The sequence below is a fragment of the Falco cherrug genome, chromosome Z, assembly GCF_023634085.1.
Source record: "Falco cherrug isolate bFalChe1 chromosome Z, bFalChe1.pri, whole genome shotgun sequence".
Classification (NCBI taxonomy): Eukaryota; Metazoa; Chordata; class Aves; order Falconiformes; family Falconidae; genus Falco; species Falco cherrug.
Window position 1 is genome coordinate 50,301,360 of NC_073720.1, and position 20,804 is coordinate 50,322,163.

Sequence of the window (20,804 nt, forward strand, 5' to 3'; positions counted from 1 at the left end):
AATGCATAAAGTAATCTTAAAAATTTAATTACATTGGCAAAATAAAAAATAAAGGCTACAGGAGGGTTCTGTGCAATAAGACTTCAATGTTTTGTGCAGCTATAGAAAATACAAAAGTTAGTAATACTCCAGTACTCCAGCAAGAAGGCTAGAAATACTGCAGTAAGCACATCTGACATTCAATAAGCAATTACGAGAAAACAACAAGTGTTAACAAAACAATAAAAATCCCCCCCAAAAAAACTACACAAGCTGAAAATCCAGCTACTATTACCACAGGTTGGATAAAGTACCTGAGCCAACATTAAGAACAGGCTATGACTACAGGACCCTGGGACACTTGTAAGTCCTTAGGCACAAAAGCATTCCATGAGTACATCCATGAGGCCCAGACTACAGAGCGGTCACTATCACTCCCTAGGCTTTCTTTTCCCCGGGAAAAGAAAATGGGTACCCTACCCATACAGAAATTGCAGTATTCTGGGTAGGTAGGGGATATTTGGGAGCTTAGAAAGCCATGATTTAGACCTTCACTGTATTTTGATAGGGATTTGTATGTCTTAATATGGAGTGACAACTTGTTTATGACTCAAGGTATGGAAACCTCAAGCACCACCAATTTCATCTAGTGCAAACGCATAGATCTAGACCTATGACCAAGATGGTTTATTCATTTTATTTCGTGGTTATCACAAGCAAACAGGGTGTATAGCAAGAACCAAAACAGCTCCCTCCCAGCTGACTCCCCCGTCTATTGCACATAAAGTCACACTGCTTTTGATCCAGTAAAGCTAGCAGGCTTTTTCCTGCAAAATGGGATCCCTCTAAGAGAAGTACAATCTGCTCATAACCCAAAACAGTATATAATTTACCACCAGAACTGAGAAGTAGAAGAGATTTTTCAGTCTCCCAAATACAGAAGGGATTAAAAATTCAGATTGACCATATCCTGGATAAGAGCTCTTGCTTACTAGTCCGTGTGAAAGGGAATGAGCATTTGAGAAGACTATTACCACCACCACCAGTTGCCCCATGCGTTTACCATGAGTTAGGTTCACTATACAAACAGCTTAAGCCTGGAACAAATGCTTCAGATTAGGTAGAAGGAAAAGAGCTTGGTTTTCCAACATGGCTCTTTGCTCTAAAAGCAACTGCTTCTCTCGCACTTTCTCTGTAACACACTTGTGAACTGGTTGCTTTTAAAGGTTTCAGGGGCCATGTGCTAAAGTAATGTGTGGAGTGTGCAGTCTGCATATGTGCAACTGGCTCACTTAAATTAATCACACACACATTCAACAAAAGGATACAGACAGACATTCTCACAAAACCAGAAAGCATTTGCTTCTGTTGGTACAATTTCCTCTCTCCCTTAATTAATAAGAAAAATCCACCTCATTCACAAAAACAAGTTCTTTGTTCTCTCCAAACAAGTTTGGCTGTGTAGCATCTTTCAGTCCAGCCCACAACAGTAAGGACAACAAACAATACCTTCTTTGATTGCCTCAATAGCTTTTCATGCAGAACTAAAGTTTCCAATAGTGATCCTTCAACACCTCCAGCACATTCATTCCTTCCAATAATTACAATTCATCACTGGCAATACACATTTGCTTGATAGGTAGCCAGTCCTTGAGATCAATTTGGCTCAAAGCCAGCAGCATAAATACCTATCCCAGAGCACCCATTCTGATACACATGTACTGTAGAGGCAAGAGATTCTGTTGTAAGATAGGTCCATATTGCTGAGAAGTTGCCATATTGGCAAAATTATTAATAGTTTCTGTGTCAAACATCTACAACCCTACCAAAGGCAGTTGTTTATAACCTGAGAGTATCAAGAGTGCCCCATATATTCATCTGTTTTATCTTTGTTTCATTGATCTAATTAGTTTAGGTCTTGACTTAAAATTCTCAAATATTGCTGTAAAGGCTTATTTTTGTTCCTTCAGCCCACCTTTAAGGCTATACCCGTACCATGGATGTTTTGATGATATTAGTGGACTTCATGTCACACCTGAAAATTGGTCCTAGCACAGACAGAGTTTTTATGCATGTAACTTACTGCAGCCCCACTTAGTAAAATAACCTATAGCAGCAGGGTGAGAGAATGGTCTTACTAGTACAACAGCATCAGTTGGAAACTGCAGATATGTATGCCCCCCTTGCAATAAGATTATGCCAGCGGATGCTAATCAGTTATGCACAGCTTGAGTTATTTTGAAATTTCAGGCTGGTAGTAGAGATACTGAAACTTAATTCAAGCAAATATTTGAATCTCTGTTGACAGACTACTTACGCCAAGTCAGAGCCTTGGGCATAAGGTTATTAGAACAGAATAAGCCGGCTTTCCCATTTTAGAGCATAAGAGAAAGTGAAAGGATGACTGGTAATGAACATGACAGAAAAATAGTGTCCTTACAGAAGAGTTTACATCTTTACTAATTTTCATACGCATCATGGTTAGTCATTTATCAGGTGCCCCTCTCCCCTTTCTCAGTGCATACAACTTACATATTTTTCATTTTCTCTCTTTTTCTTACTCCCAAACACATGCAGGCATGAATGCTCTTAACTCACTTATAACTAATGAGGAAGAATAACCAGCTTTACTTCATGCGAACAACTTTTGCTAATACAGAAAATTTCACTTTTTGATAAGCAGTGGCAATGTAATACAATGCCTAGAAAAGAAATACAAAGCCTGCTGGAGGAAGTTAAATGTCATTCATTTAGTCTGTCTTAACAACTACAAGAAGAGCCTTGCTTTGCTATTTCATCTTTGATTTCAACCTGTGGATGGATGTGTCATTATAAAAACAGTACTTTCAAAATGGAAAAAAAAAACCAACAAAACACCACCTGTCGCATTTAGTCTGTAACCATATAAAACAGATGGAGTAGTATAAGTGTCCAGGAAGAAACACACAGTCACAGAAAAGTTTAGGCTAGAAGGGGTCTCAGGAATTCAGCCAGGACAACTTCCTGCTCCAGCCAGGGCAAGCATCAAAGTAAGATCAGCTCTCTTAGAGCAATTTCCAGCTATGTTTCAGAAATGTCTGAGGATGCGGACTGCACAGCTTCTCTAGGCAATCACTTCCAACGCTAAGTTTTCTTGCTGAGATTTTTTTTCCTTATGCCAAATTGAAATTTCCTTGAATGCAAGATACAACTATTGTCTTTCATCCTGTCGTAGCATACCTCTAAGGAAAGTCTGGCTTCATCTTCTCTCTGCAGCCCCTGAAGCACTGGAAGACTGCAGCTGCATCCTTTCTTGACCTTTCTTTACCTGTTTGAAATAACTGGGTTCCTTCTGCCTCACCCCAAACATCATATAATCCAGCTCCCTAGCCATGTCAGGGTGCCTCTGCTATTTCCTTCTGCTTTGTCAGTATCTCAACTTATACTAGGTTAGAAGACATACAAAAAATCACCTATAAATGTCCATCATTCTGGTTTATTTCCTGGGAAAAACAATTTCTCACAATAGTGTTAAAAACACCCTCAGCTCATGATGATGTCAAAAGACTGACATTTCCTCTATCCTTTGAAGAAGAGGAGCTGCTGATAAAGCAGGAACAACAGAATGTCATCTTTCACAAAAGCCATTGAAAACTAAGTCATCACTATGTGCCAAATTTTTATTGACACCCTTCTACTTGAACAACTTCTAGCTGCCATTGAGGAAGATGCACTAGGATTGTGTCACACAGTTCTTCCAAGTGTCAATCATAGAACAAGAACACTGTTAAAAAATTCATTTCAATTCAATGCCGGACTCACTTGGAAGTTCAAGACTTAGTAATAAGCAAAACTGGGATGAATTGTGCTGGTGTTTTAAAACAGAAAAATATGTACAAACACTGCATGTAAATAAGTAAATAAGCAACTATGAAGACAAAGAGGGAAAAAATATATTGCCATTGTTAAGTTCAAGTAAAAAACATGACCTAAAGATTTCCACTTTCAAATGTAACTGGACATTAAGAAGCAGTGCCTATTCTTCAATGGACAATTCCCTCTTCTGGAAAGTGAAATGACTGCCTCAGCATGTCACCTCAAAGTCCATCATAAGTTACCGCTACAAGCACATATGCTTTTGTTGAGGGTTGCTGTTTTTAACTACTATCTAGATATCTTAAAAACACATCTGCTATATTAGATCTTTGCAGTGAGATTTATGTATTACCTGTGACAACACCACAGTACTGATTCTGAGAAGCTGGTTTTTCAGTAATTTTCTCCTCTATGGACCTTTTTCGTCTGTACACCCTGTGTGCATGACCTGTCACAGCCAAAGTACGATTGAGTGGCTCAATAAATATGAAGTCCTCATTAATCTGTATAAACCCCATCTGCAAAGGAAAACAAAAGGAACACATAAGATAAGAATTTAATAAAGCATGAAATTGTGCACAGTCCTGCAGCAGAAAACAACCCACAAAACTCTATTTAAGAAACCCCTTTGTTTTAGTAACCTTACCAGCAAGGTGACTACATTTATATTTTACAAGCCTTTCTACTTAAGTGAAATAGAATAAATTTCATTTATTTCAACTAAATCTGGGTGGGTGGGTGGCTACATGCCAGTAGCAGATGCACAGTAAAAGATATGGAATATTAAAAGTTTGCTTTGGGAGACTCAGGGGGTCATTTAAATAGGTACAGCATGTACAGAAAAGTCTATACACTAGTTTTATTATTACCCAGTGTATCATCACATTTTTAGATAACTGTATTTAATGAAATAACAGGAGCAATTTAGGGCATAAGAATACATCCTGAACACCTATGAAGCTGGAAAAGACATCTTGTGATGCTCCTTTTCACTTTTTCAATTTTTTTTTTTTTTTAAAAAGAAGTTTTTAAAAAAGGCAGCAATCCTCCTTGGCTGTCAGCAGCTAGAACAGAAAAACATTCTAATACAGCCATTCAGTTGGTTATTACCCCACACCCCAACATATTTACACACACAAACATACATAAAAAGCTAACACACCAGATACATATCTAATATTGTAAAAGTGTGGCCAAAGTTGAAAAAAAAGCAACTATAAAATGTATTTATATAAATACCATACAAATCTAACTCAGCTCAAATTGTTAAGCTGCCAACACACATAAGCTCCTATCAAAAGTAAAGCTGGAGACAGCAAGGTTTTGTGTTGGTTTTTTTCTTCCTAGAAAATGTCATCAGCAAGACTGACAGTTAAATTTCTTATTCTTGTTGCATCTGTCTAAAGGAAGCAAAGGGCTCTTCTGTATGTTTCCATGTAGGATGAATGGAGAGAAATATAAAAGTATTTCGTTTCTTTTGGAATTATGTAAATGCCATTATCACACTGGATAGCCTGCCTGACATATGGATAAATCATCAAAAAGAGAGTTGAATCCAAGCAGGAAAAACAGTTAAATTTTACAGGTGGTACAAAATACAATTTCCTTTAAACATAAGTGAGTATTACTTTAAAAATTAAAAAACCAACACAATCTCTCTGCACAATCACATTGAAAAATTAAATATATGTATTCACATTTAATTAATCAGCTACAATAGCTACAGAATGCTAAACAGATGTTCAAAAGTCATCACTAACATTGTACAGAAACATATGAGTAGCTGGGTTTGTTTGGCTGTTCCATTTCCTTTTTGCACTTATTTTTTAGGTCAGCTTATCTTCATCATGAGATTTAGATGTTAACACATTTAGAAGATTAGCTACTTATGTATTGCAAGATACCACTTCTGGATATCCTGAATAATGTACTTTTACATAACAATTAACTTTTCTAACATCATGTTAAACGACATTTTATTTAAAAGCATAGCTACTTGTCAAATGCCAGTAAAACACAAACTTCTTCATTCAATTTTTATGTCTAATGTTGAGTTCCCTCAGACATAACTTATTTATTTATTTTTAAATCATTATTTAGCCTATGAAATACACTGATACACTGTGGATACAGAACATGAGTAGCACCCCATCAGGTGGTGCAGCAGATTTCCCCAGTCCACCTACAAAACCAAGGCCTTAGTCCACCTGCAACAAAAATTCAGTCATAGTACATTTGTTATGTTTCTTCCACCTTCATTCTCTTTGCTGCAAAATGAAACTAGAGCTTTAAGATGCTGTTCTTCAGACATACTAGACATACCAAGAAACTCTTCTAGGACCACAGAAATTTTATGCTTTCTTTCAGCTCCTTGCATAAACCGAAGGTTAATCCACTGGTAGAGAACTCCAAAAATTACTGTCAATCTCCTGAGTAGGAAGTTAAAAGACCTGAACACTGATGTAAAGTTTATTGCATAAAATTAACCTTAGTTTTATATAATTTTTTTTTTCAAATGGGTAATTTTAAGACAAATCTGGATAACCACATAATCTCTGTGATAATTTTGACTGCTTTTGAAAAAAATGTGACTATTTCTCCATCTCTTGGACAATTTCACAGGTAGAAAATGAAAAATGAAGCCATATCCTTGCCAACCATGCTCTTATTTTTTTTCATAATCTTTAGAAGTGCAGTTAGGACAATCTTGTACCATAAAACCAAACACAGAAAGCAGAGAAAACTGCATTAAAGCACCACAGTTTCAACGTGTTTTCAGATACTGGATGCCAGGGCCAAATAAAGGCTTCAGACAGTTCAAACGGCAAAACCTCCATGCCATGAAAAGGCACAGCAAATCAAAGATTAAAAAATGTAAAGAAATAGTATGCATCTGAGGTACAACTGTAAGGAAGTTCTGAGGAACTGATCCATCTCCAACCAGTTCATCTGAAAAGGAACCACTGCTCACAGCTGCAACTGAAAAAGCTACCATGATGCTGGCCTTATCTCATTCGAAGGTAATAACAACATGCCATTCTTCCCCCTGCATTCATGTATACCTGCATTTTCAAGTTTCTTACCTGAAATAAAACAAACTTAAATGTAACACATATGCACCTCAGTATAGTTCAAGTCCAGAGCAACCTCATTTGGCAAAAAGTTCCTCATACCTCCTAAGTAAGGATGAACTGGCTACTTGCTCTGCATTTTATTTACTTTATGGAGTTGAGTGAGACCTTAAGTACAGGGCAGACTTGGTCAAATGAGCATGTAAAACATTACATGGGCCTAAGTACAGACATTCTGACATCGACTCACATCCACCTTGCCACAGATGAAAGCTTTCCACAACATATATCCACATCATACCAAGACTTTTCACTTTCTTAAAAGAAACAAACAGAAATAAGCCATGGGGAAACACTAGCCCTGACTGAAAACTAACCTTCTGTCCTATGTAAAATAAAAATAGGTCACATCAGAAATATGCCAATAATCACAAAAAATAGGCAGATGTGAATTCTTCTGAAATGTGAAAGCTGTTTTTTTTCCCTAACATCTAATTGGAAATATCATACAAAAAACATGAAGAATAAAAAAAAAAATCCAAGTATTCTGGGCAACTGCATCTGATAATAGACATTGTAGGAGAAACTGCTACGCCATCTTATTTTTAAGTTCTATTTTAGAACACTCATGCTAACCTTTACTGCCCAGCATTTATTTCTTAAAAGTACAGTGATTTGTTTATTTCTATTTGGAGCATATGTAAGGATTTGACATTCTGTCACGTATCGTATGATAACCTGAAGTTAGTCTACTGCTTCTAATAGAGTTATATTACCATGAGAAGTTATACAAATGTATAAGTGAAGTAAATCTGTGAAGACCACCTGTGCATATAGTTAATAGATACTGGGTATAAGCCAGAATACAAGATTGGCAAAGATTTCTTTAAATGCTTACATATCCTTCCTTGCATACCAGTTCAAAGTGGCAGCTTATTATCATTCAAAGTTGAAACAATGAAAATTTTGAACATAATATTGTTCCTTGCAGAATTTATACAAATAAGGCAGGAAAGAATTGTAAGAAATATTAATATGCTTTCCTCTTGAGACATAATAAAAGAAGAAAATGTATTTCCTTTGCTATCATTATCAAAAAAAAAAACCCCAGGATGCCAGAAGAATATACACACCAGAAACTTAAGTCATTTCCATTTCGATACCCCAGAGAAGAGATGGGGCACAGATAATACTGTATCAAAAAGGAGATTGTAAATACCACAAAACAGTTATGAAATACCATTTTGCTACTACATTGTGTTATTTTCATTACAGATCTTCACTGAAATGCAGTAAGTAGACAACATAACACAGAATTCAAAGAAACATCAGAACATTAGGGCTTTTTTTTTTTTTTTAAACAAAGCGGTTTGCCAGCCTCATAGGATGAGTCTTTATGGTCTACAATTTATCACTGGTCGATTACATAGTAGCAGTTTCTAATCTTGCAGCTTGACATGTCAAACCAAAATATTTCATTCACTAAGGAATTCACCATTATGATGGGTTGGCCTTGGCCTGCTGCCAGGAACCTACCCAGCCACTCTTCTACTCCCTAGCGGGACAGGGGGAGAAAATAAGATTAAAAAGAAAAGCTCATGGGTCAAAATAAAGACAGTGAGATAATTAGCTATTACTATTATGGGCAAATAAAATTTGACTTGCAGAAAAAATACTTTATTGCTAATTTGGATAGTGAGAAAAAAGAGGAATGAAAACACCACCTTCCCACTGATCCTGAGTAGCACAGGGCAGGTGGGGAATGGGGGGTACAGTCAGCACGAAACAGTTTCTCTCTACTCATCCTTCATCCTAACACTTCACCCTTCCTCCCTCTCCATAGGCTGCGGTCCTTCAGGATAAGCCTGTCCCAGACAAGGCTCTCCACAGCCTGCAGTGTCCTTCAGTGCATGTCCACCTGCTCTGGCCTGTGGCCCTCCGTGGAAAGGACACGATGGAGGGCCTGAAGCTGGGATACCCGCTCTGGTGCCTGGAGCACCACCTCCTCCTCCTCTACCCATGGTATCTGCAATGTTTCTTTCACTTTTTTTCCTCATTCCTCACACTGCTGGGCAGTGTTTTACCCCTTCCTTTTCCCAGGTGTGTTGCCATTTTGGCTAAGGGGCTCAGGTGTGCCCTGCAGTGGGTCTGATGGAGTCTGTGGCCGGCACAGGGCAGTCCCTGGTGCCATCCCACAGAGGCCATATGTACAGAGTTACATACCTGTCCTCTTGCTGCAGCTTATTACTACCAGCTGCATGCTAGCATGGTCACAGTTATACCTAACAGTGGTGTGTTCCCCTAAACAAGCAGTAGATTCAACATTTCCTAACTCCTACCTGAAGTAAATTCCAGCCATGTTGCACCTTTCCTGTTTTCTCACTACTCTTTCATCTCTTCATTCAACAGGCATCTTAGACCAGATTTCAGTAATGAACAGACATAGAAAAGAGACTTTTCCCTGCAGTTTCTTAAGCTCCTTTGTGAAGCTGAAGCACACAGTGTGCAAAGACAGGTTGTACCAAACTGTACTTCTTCACAATCCCGCCATACTCTCCAAGGCAAGTAGCAACAGGAAACATGCATCCCCATCAGATGGAGAAAATGTACACACAGTTTAATAAGCATTTTATAACCAGCAGCACCAAAATATCATCATCTGCAGTATAAAAATGAAAGATTTTCTTCAATGTGCAGTGCAAAAGACAATTCTTGTTTACTAGTTCGTTTTGAAACACATTCAGGTAAACTTAGACTTTGTACTATTTGTAAAATGTCCCAGAATTGAAGATTTATTCTTGACTAAAGAGGCAAAATCTTTAATTTGCATATTGGTATTCCACTCCAAAGAAGGTTTTTCCTCCATGATTTTAAAAGTCCAGACTAAATTTAGTATCGTGATTGTAACAATGCTATTAGAACCCAGCTTCAGCTGAAATACAATAAAAATAGAAGTCTTCAGCTCTTAGCTAATGCATATAATAAAGCAAGCTCAATCAGCTTCTCAAACTGCATAAATAACAGGGTAAGAACTTCACATGTTCTTGTTATTCAAACACACTAAAGCTTCCATCTTTAAATTCATTCATTACTAAAAACTGAAGAAACAATTCATAAGTGCCAGCAACTTTGGTCTTCAAAGAACTGCATTTCCAGGCTTTGCACAGCATACATATTGTACTTCTAGAGGTTTCCTTTATCTACCTGCTCACTCTGCTCCACTGCACAAAGTTAGAAGTCACAGTGGGCAGTCTGTGCTACCTCCATTGACTGGCTTTCAAGTGTCAACATAGCATTCAATCCACTTCTTTCCAGGATTTTTAATAGTAGGACTGCACCCTAAGCAAGTACACATATATTCACAATGCCATAACTTATAGCCCTGACAGGGGAAAAATATTCAGACTGTTATACAGAGACTACTGAATTAAAAGCATGTGTTCAGGAACTGGCCCCCAAATCTAAGATCTGTACAAACAATTTTGTTCATGGTTTTTAAACTCTTCCAAACTCCTCTGCTTCCAGTCTGGTTAAGATACACACTACCCTGAATCTTTAGGAATATAATTCTCTACAGGATGCTGCTCTCATGTTATTTAAGATAATGACTCCTTTTATCAAAACAAGCTAATGTTGCACATGCAAAAGGATTTCTTCATTTTTTTTAGATACAACTGAAGTAGAATACTGAAGCATGCAAAATTGAGATGGGTTTGCATATGCTGACACATTTCAACAGGTGCTATTATTCACACAATCTTACTCAATTAAGCAAGAATCTCGGAAGTTGACAGTGGAAAGTGATATGTATGCTGATGACAGAAAGGACACAATTCCAAAGGAATCCAGTTTGTGAAAAAGAAAATTAAGGAAAGGAGACCAATGGATAGAGAAAGTATAGACATCAGGTCAACCCAGAGGACATGTGATTGTTATCCCTCAAACTTCCATTTGCCCATTAATTCACTGCCAGCCAAACCCTAAGATGTTTGCAATTTCCTCTAGATTTCAAATTTCACGCTTCCTAGCCACAAATAAAATATTTCCTTTTTTAGGCCTAAGCCTCCCTCCTCTATAAACGCGTTATTAGAAATTACTGCAGTATTTGGTATAAGTGCTGCTTAAATTGCCAATATTCTAGTATTTGCTATGATTTTTAAACTGTCTTCACAGTGCAGGATGATATCTAAAAAAAGCACAGTCTGCTTAAGAAGTGACCACAAATAATCATTGACTACCTCCACAATAAAGATACTTTAATAGGCCTTGCATGCAAAAATTATTTTGTAACACAAGTTTGAGATATTTCACAAGATGTTTACCAGTTATTTCAGATGTTAGCTTTATTGAACATAAAGTACCTGAAATAGATTTCAGCATTTGTGCCCTTACTGTTTGGAAACCACACTTTTCATTTCTCAAGAGTTTTTTTTATGGGGAAATAGTTCAACAAATATACGTAAACTGCATCATTTTTTCAGAAGCTCCCCTTCTCCACTTTGTAAAGTTGTCCTCATTCTGTATTGCCAGGCTGGCTGATCACCTGCACACTGATAAAATTGTAGATTGACAATATTAAGAACACAATCACATCTGTGTCAAGTACATACGAACAGCTAAACTGGGTCAGAACAAAGGTCCACTCTGTATAGCATACTTTCTCTAAGAGTGCATAACAGATCACAAGAGAGAACAGAAGAACAGAGCCAGAGCAAACATGTAGTTTGCACGCTGACAGCGTACAGCAAACTCCAGTAGGGAACTGGTACCAGTAGCTTTATGGTATGCATAAACTTTAACTGCAGTGGCAATAAACAGAACTCCTCTTCCTCTAACTTGCTCCTTTACAAGTTTACAAGTTAAAAAACCACAAAAATAGTAATTTGCTGTGCAAGAAGGGTTCAAATTCTAGAGTATGAAAAAGGCTGACAAGATACAAAAGCAAAACTAGTTAGCTCCCTTTTTCCAATCTCAGTAAATGAGACCTCAAAGATGATATATATCAAGACCATTAATAAAAATTACTATATGAAAAATATGAAAATAATTTATTAAGATCCTAACATATTGAAGGGTGGACAAGGTGTTACTCAAATATCCATGACTTAGACTCCACTTTCATTTACATTTATTTTAAAAAGCATCAGGGTTTTTTTCCCCATTTTATAATGAGTAACAAACAAACACCGTTCTTGTGATCCCTGCACTGCAAGTGCTTAGAGACACTATTAAGTCCAGTACTGTCTTTCAGCAGACCAGAACTCAAAGAAGCCAACAAATTTGTAGCTCTGGAAATGATTCAATGTTGGCAAATATTTACTAGTAATCTTACAATTTATAAAAGGTTCACAGTCTCAGAAGTATCACTTGAGATGTGACAAATTTAACATACCTTAGGAACAAGGCAATTGAGGCAACATGATATATGAACACAGTTGTGAAACTGATAGGATTGTGAAACACCTATTGATTTTTATTCAAGTTTGCAGACATTCCCTAGGACCTCAAGAAAGGCTGCTCTGTTACAGCTACATTTCCCCTATTAAACTGAACATTAACTTGTGTTTTGCAGTCTGAAGTCCCTTTGCACATCTCAGTTCTTCTGTCCCACTCCAAAAATGCCTTTCTATCAACAGCCAGACCTAACCAAAATGAAACATCCACCCCTAAAGCCACCTACACTCTTACTAGCAGTACTTGCCTGACTCCACAGAAAAGCATGCCCTTCCCCTTATGGCCAGCTGGACTGCCCAAATTTCTTGCAGGTGATACAAAACACAAGGAATCATTTCATTACATAAGGCACTGCCATTCAGCTACTTGTTGGCATCTTGCCTCTGTGCAAAGTAGAATTTCCTAATGCTCCACCTGCCTTTATGAGACAACAGATACTAAGGATACATTTTAGTCTGGAGGATGTAAGTTACATCACCTGTAATTTTACCAGACATTCTTTAAAATAGTAACATGCTAGCAATTTAGTAGCCATTTCTGTAACTTTTTTAAGTATCTTAAAAATATTTATTAATGGTCACATATATAAAACATTTCATATTTATGAAACCCAACTGGAAACACATGAACAATCACTTGATTTTAAAATGAGATCAATACAGCTGTACACTCTGAAGATTACCAGGGAACATTCAATACTATCATTTTAAGACATACCACATTATACAAGATCAATTGCGACAAGATACAGGTAGAATTAATTCCTGAACCCCTTTTCTTTTTTCATAAACATGCTTTGGAAATCTGTTAATCCTACTTCAAATTTTCCCTATCCTTTCTGAATTATTTTTATAAATTAAGAGTTCCAACTTAAAGTTAAATCAGCTCCATTAGAAACCACATATATTTTATTATATGTGCAGTTATAACTTTATAAAAAATAATCCAGGATAGCAAATACTGCAGCACTGGAAAAATAAAGTTCCAACAGTAACATTAACTTTTGCTTAAACTGACATTCTGGTTTTTTTAGTTCTGCAACATGAATGCTATATTAACTTTTTTTAAAAAAATAAATAAATTTAAAAAACGCACCAAAACAAAAAAAAACCCAAAAAACCCCCAAAAAAACCCCAACTGTGCTTCAATAGAATAACTTCTCAAGTAAAACCAAAATGCATCACATTGCGGGGAAAGCTCTTCCTGCCAGATCTTAGAAAAGAAAACCTTTCATTTGGGCTGAACGGGATTCTATACCTTTCAGTTTCATACTTGCTGAAGAGCAGTCGAGAAGCGGCGAATTTACTTGGTGACAAGAATATCTCACCAGCAACACGTTGTTCATAGACATGCTCCAAACTAACTGCCTGCAAGCTTCCCATGATAGTTTCAGGTTCTGAATTTCATTTGTTCAGCTCTCAGTGATGTGCAACCTATCTTGTTGAAAGACTTGGGCTCTTCCAATGGCATTTTCCTGAAATACAGCTAAGCTAAGAAAAAGTATTTGAGTTTCCACTGGGCAGCTGGTGACAGGCTATATTCTCTGCAAGAATACCACAGCTTTGCAAAAATCTACTCACCCAGTCTCAAATAGTGCAAATCTGTTGAATGAGAAGCTCATGTTTCTTTTCCCTAGATAAAAATCTGAGATTAGAAGGTAAACCTGTAAGATTAGAATGTATATCGCTAAACTGCAGACTGCATTTTGAGATATGAAAGCCATAAAAAAAATTCTACATAGGCTTATTTACACGTTGACAATTTACAGAGTATAAAGGCCATAAGTGACGTGGCTAGCTTTACACATTTGGGATGCATTTTTTATTTATGCAAAAGACATCTGCAGAGATGTCTCAGTTCTGTTTAATATATTCTTTGTGACGGACTTAGATTTTATTGGAAGTTATACAAAAATGCTTCATTATAACTTGTATCATTAGGCTATGAAGTCCACAGCTTATAATGATCAGTACTCACTCCTCCAAGATAAAGACTCAAAAGTCCAGGTTTTTTGTAGGGCACTTTGGAAAATTCTTATGTCACCTCAGAGTTAATCAACCCTCATGTTGTGACATGTCTGCACAGCTGCAATACAATATTTTTTAAGGAAGAGGATACATTTTGCACAGCTATGATAAGGTGATAAAACAACAAAATGAGATATTATAAAAATAAATGCTTGGAAAATCACTATTCTTCAAAAAAGTTTTTCAATGCTCACCGGTAAACTTCTCATTAAAAACAGTAAGGTTTAAAGTGTTTTGATTAATTCCAGTTATAAAGAAAGCAAGGAAAAAGCCATAAAGCCACATACATCAACAAGGGTCTATGTCAAAAACCTATCTGTATCACTACAACATTATAATCTCCTTATCCATGTTTCACATCTGTTTTGTGTTTCAGCATTGTCACTTTTATCATAGGTCCTGTGGTATCTGCGTTTACCATAAAATTTCTCATCTCTTTGCTCTCTTCTATCTCAGAGTTTTCTAAAACCACAACAATCCATGCCAGAGATGAAAATCTGAAATATTCCCCATGATACAATACATGATGATCATAATAAATGTGTAATGATGATATCATATTTATATTTCATGGCCTTTATACCAAATGGGTTTTAGCCTACATGATGTATGGTTAAGATTCTTTTTACTCAAGGTATTAGCTAAAAGGGTGAACACAAGACTAATACAAATTTCAGAGCAATTAAAAATCCCCTCGTTTCCAGCACAATATCCATCTTTCATGATCACCATCTTAAGGAGATCGTTTAAAAATCTGTAATTTTTGAAGAATAACATTTAAATTCTGGAGTAGTTATCACCCTTGCTTCTCTTGCCATTTTAGTGTTTTACAATGACTACACACAGAAATACACACTCCTTGCTCTCCAAAAAATCCACATAGATGCAGGAAAATGTTATTACTCAGCAACACTGACTCTGCTGCTCACTAGTAAACAGGCATTCACTACACACAAAATTAAAATAAAATAAAAAAAAATCCATTAAAATTATCAATACCAACCCCTCTCACAAAATGTGTTTTCTAAACTCCTGGTGGTATGTTAAAATCAGGTGTTCGGTCACTGACATTGGGCAGTGAAACTCATGAACCTGACACAAGCCCCTCCAAGTTCCACAGATTTCTGTGCAATGTAACAGGCTGGTCGTCAGGTTCAAATGACCACCTCTTCACATACCAACTACTCTCTGTTCATCTTATTAGAAATATCAACTGGTTATAGACTCTTGCAATACTGTCACATTACTCATGGAATGCACTTGTTTAGCTTGTGCCAGTTTCTGGAGAACTCTGTGAACTTTCAGCTGCTGTACACTTGCCCTTTTATCTCTAGAAGAACTCAGTAGAGCTGATAAACCAATTGTCAAATGCTGAAATTATGTGTTCAAACCCACTTTCCTATCCCCCACCCAAGAATTGCCCAGGCTCTGGTTGATTAGGCTGTGGTTTAAAGGATCAAAGACCCTCTGAACTTAAGAAGCATCTGTGACAAAAAAAAAAAAAAACCACACCCCAATAAAGAGCTGTGTATTCTGTGAAAAGAGAGAAAACCCCAGCAGTAAAAGAACTCGCTACCAGGTGGATCATCTGGACATCTCAAGTGCTGATTGGAGCACCAAATATTAACACAAGCCATGCATATTTTTCTGAACAGATAGCATTGTCTTGAAAGAAGAGCTAGCAGAGAGAACAATTAGTTGATTCCTCTAGTGACCTACCCAGCACAATGGATTTTCCTTTTTTTTTTTTTTCAATTTACTGTCTTTAAGTCACAAAAAGCCATTTAATCTTTTTACTCTAACCAGGAAATCAAACAAAGACAATTAGACATCACTTGTGAAATAACAGATTTGCTTGTAAATTTCATTTGAATATTAAAAACAGACTCAGCTAAACTGACCTCGCTAAATCAAATCAAATTTTCTCTTTATGTCATATGCAGGATGCATTATTTCATTATTCTCATTATACTACCTTAATTCTCACTGTTCAAGTCCTGTAGTATTTAAAAAATAAAGGAAAAGAGTCTAGAACAGCGAATGCAAATTGCCTGTGTACTTCAGATGTGTTAGATCCACAGATCAAATCCAGCCTCCTATGAATTCAAGACTTCATAAAACAGAGGCTTTCTTACACTTACGCTTATCACGGCTAGTAAAGGATATGTGTTATTTCTTTTTAAGGTATTTCCTTGCTGTTACTGTTAATTGAAGTAGTTTCAATAGAACCACTGCTCTATTATTTTACTGTCCTTAAATTAAAATTGCTCCATATTTTCCCCTTCTAACACTTAGAAATCTTTCCAATTTTCTAACTTTAATTTATTCATTACCATTATTTTAGATCCATCTGCTCCTGGGTCTACATTGTTTTCATTCTCGGCCAACTTTCCAGGCTCCTTGATATTAACTCAAGCGTTTTATGAAAGGTAATCGTATCACAGTTTCTGCCAAGTAACACACCAGCCTTTTACTGTTGCTTGATGAAACAGGCTTTACTACTATAATTATCTTTGTAGCCACAACTGAATTTCTGTCTCTGAACACCAGCAAATAGAACTGCAAGCCGTCTTTCAGCTGTCATTTCACTGCAACTTTGTGAAACGCAAATAAAGTTTCTGTATCCCCACTAAATGTCCTTCATCCATTAGATGCATCTTTCACGCCTACCTCATGCCTGATGGCTCATAATGATCCTGTGATCAAACACAATCTTTTCCTCCTGCTGTCACTGCCAGCTAAGTCATCAATCTATAAAGCAAATCTATAAATTTAGCATGAAAGTAGTAAGTCATACTTCAAGCCACTGAGGCCAGCCTTTGGTCTGTTTAATTCTCCTGTGCCTCCCAGCTCTGAATTTACCACCAAAGCAAAGTCAGCTCCCCAGGTGTGGCTTCTGATCTTATCTCCTGTTCACATAAAGCACCCAAGCTAGGTTCTTCCTGACTAGAACCTGGCAGCAGCTTTCCAGTGAAAGAAAGTTTTTTTCCTTTGAAAATACTGAATCATCCAAAAGAATACACTCTTTATCATTTGTTGTGCCAGGGGAGGTTTAGATTGGATATTAGAAAAAATTTCTTAATTGAAGGGTGGTCAAGCATTGGAAAAGGCTGCCCAGGGAAGTGGTTGAGTCACCACCCCTGGAGGTATTTGCAAGAGGTGTAGATGTGGCACTTGGGGACATGATTTAGTGGTAGACTTGGCAGTACTAGGTTAATGGTTGGACTTGATCTTGAAGGTTCTAAAAAATTCTGTGATTCTATACTACTGCCTTCTCTCCACATTAATACGAACAAAAGTCACACTGAAGACCAGGCAAAATTTATTGGAACCTTGTCTCTCACTCTGCCAGCTCAGTTTGTTAGATTGGGACTTCAGAATGATCATACACAAAGTTGCACCAAAGGTACACCTTCCGTTGAAAGGCAGCCAGCCTCACATGTAGGAGGAAGTCTAAAAAAGGGAAAGCACAGAACAACAATCAAACACCTAATGGGATCATTAGGGATAAAAGAATTCCTACCACTTGTTATTTCCAATTTGTTATTTTGAGGTCATCATTACCTCTGACATTCTGTTTCTACAAAATTACCTTTTTTCACCTCAGTTTCCTAGATGTACTAGTTTTGTCTCTTAGTCTTTGACACCACTTACTTCTCCCATATTGTAAGGTATACAACATGTTACTAGCTAGATACTGTGGTGATAACAGTTTCTTCTAAGTGTGTGCCAGCAGGTTCATCACAACTTTGTGTATAAGCTTTCACAGATTCTCCTCTATGAAAAAAAGCAAGCACCCTCTATGAAAAAAAGCAAGCACGCAAACTTTAAGAAGTTTACTGAAATTAGACATATGTTATTCTTTTCACAGATTTATTGCTTCAACAGCACATTGTAAACAGACTCCACTGTACACTCTTTTTGGCAGCAGTTCCCCAAAACTATAGTTTAACTGTTTGCTTTAGTCAAATTAGTTATGTCAAAACACTGGAAGAGGCTCAATGCTTTAAAATGCAGAATTCATCCCAAAACCTTTAAAGTTTCACATTGAGAAGGAACAGCATAATTTAAATATATATTTAAAAAATTCAAAATCATTAGTGTACCATGTCCTGGTTTCAGCTGGGATAGAGTTAATTTTCTTCTTATTAGTTAGTACAGTACTCTGTTTTGGCTACAATGTGAGAACAATGTTGATGGGACACTGATGTTTTTAGTTGTTGCAAGGTCATATTTATACTAAATCAAGGACTTTTCAGTTCCTTGGGCCCTGCCAGTGAGAGGGCTGGAGGGGCATGGGACATTGGGAGGGGACACAGCCAGGACAGGTGACCCAAACTAGCCAAAGAAGTATTCCATACCATACGATGTCATGCTGAGTATGTAAACTGGGGGAAGAAGGAAGATGGGGACATTTGGCATTATGGTGTTTGTCTTCCCGAGTAACAGTTATGTGTGATGGAGCCCGGCTTTCCTGGGGATGGCTGAGCATCTTGCCCATGGGAAGTGGTGAATGAATTCCTTGTTTTGCTTGCTTGTGTGCATGGCTTTTGCTTTACCTATTAAATTGTTCTTATTTCAACCCCTGAGTTTTACATTCCTTTACGATTCTCCTCCCCATCCCTCTGGGTGAGGGGGAATGAGCAAGCGGCTGCGTGGGGCTTGGTTGCCAGCCAGGGATAAACCAAGACACACCATAATTCAAATTTCAAAACATTAGATGTTAAAAGGAGGTAAATAGGACTCTGGTGTTGAGCAAAACCTCAGAGTTCTTAAGACGACTCTTTCTGGAACAACTACAGAAACATTTAAAGGCAATTACTACCCTACATAGACTGTCCAATGAACTAGATGTGTATGACGTTCCTTCTCTCCACATAGACTAGTCTAGTATGTTCCAATTTGAGGTAATGGAATTATCTTTAATAATGATTCATTGAAAACTACTACCATAAGGCAATTATAACTGCTGTTTTCAAATGCTTCAAGCGGAAATGTAACAAATATGAATTATGAACTCTTAAAGCTAAATGCACCATTCCTGTTGTATAGTATATTTAAAAAAAAATAAATAGGTGGCAACCAAACCAACTGTGTCTAACTGCAGATAAATGATTCTCAGTGTATCACATCAAGATAATTCTGTAACCTAATGATTTTGACTATAGATACTAGGAACCCTCAGATAATTTAAAATGTGCAGGGTTGAAGAAGTATGACCAAACAAAGAATGTCATCTATGAGCCAGATAAAAATCACAAAGGGTAGACAAGGTCCCCAGCATCTTTATTGAAGTCACAGAAAGATGGAAATATGGGTCTTATGGAGATACCAATCATTCACATCACCTCCTTTTAGTGCCATCTAACCTATACATATAAAATATATGTATAAATACATATTTATGAATAGTTATAAGCAGAAATCTCATGAAAGAATGAATGGCAAGTCTAGCTCCTGGGACAGTTTGTCTTCTATATTGGTACAGACTTCCCGTTGTGTGGATGGATGGATGGATGGAAGGACGGCAGGCAAGCAGATCTGCTAAAACTGACATGATGGTCCTTGGGGACAGTAGGTGGAGCATGGAAAACAACAAAGGGAGGTATGCAAATAAAGACAAAAAGTGTAATGAAAAGTTTGTGTACTCTATTGAAGTGTAACATATATTCAGAAAGAAAGTTTACTCAAATATCTTTGTCCAAGGTACTAGAAAAAAATTCAAATCAGTGCTGCAATCCTGCATGAATAATGGATTATTTACACATATCCAATTTCTAAAAGACATAACAGCTCGTTCATTACTTCCCCAGTTGAGGCTGAATCATCCTGACAACTCTGTTCTGCTGGAATTTGGGGTTTTTTTCTGGTAATAACAGCTGATCTATGCCATGGCCTACATCAGCATCACCTCTCAGAGAAGGGACATGTACTTGGCTGTGATGTTGTACTAAATTGACACTGTTCTGATCTCTAAATTCCAGTGCAATTCTATTATTTGCAATACAAATTTGACCAAAATACTTATACTCATGTATTCTTTACTAGCATTCATTTTGGGGAGTATATGTATGTACTGAACATTAATATTCTGAGACATTCAAAACTAGTGGTTCTATTGTAAAATTTTGACATAAAACACAATTTAAAGCCTAGCTTTCAGTTGCAACATCTACTTTGCGTGCAAATGTACATACATAAAAAATGTTTGACAGAAGCATAAATATGCTAAATGCCTCTTTTTTTTCCTGTTAGCATGTTACATAACTAAGATTGCTGTGTAAATAAATACCTCTTTTACTAAATTGCCCAAATAGACATTCTCCACAGCTATATTTTTATTAATCTATCAAGTGTTTAGGCTCTACACCCTTTAAATAAAGGGGGAAATAAGGGGTGAGGGAGGATATATAGAGAA

At 37.0% G+C, this 20,804-nt stretch overlaps 1 protein-coding gene across 3 annotated transcripts in view; it reads right to left on the reverse strand.

Moving 5' to 3' along the window:
• Nucleotides 1-20,804, reverse strand: part of ADAMTS19 (ADAM metallopeptidase with thrombospondin type 1 motif 19) — a 150,857-nt gene that overhangs the window by 111,447 nt on the left and 18,606 nt on the right. For all 3 annotated transcript variants that reach the window (XM_055699674.1, XM_055699672.1, XM_055699673.1), the window contains exon 3: nt 4,187-4,352. In XM_055699674.1, coding sequence (XP_055555649.1) covers nt 4,187-4,352 — 166 coding nt within the window. The remainder of the gene's footprint in view (nt 1-4,186; nt 4,353-20,804) is intronic.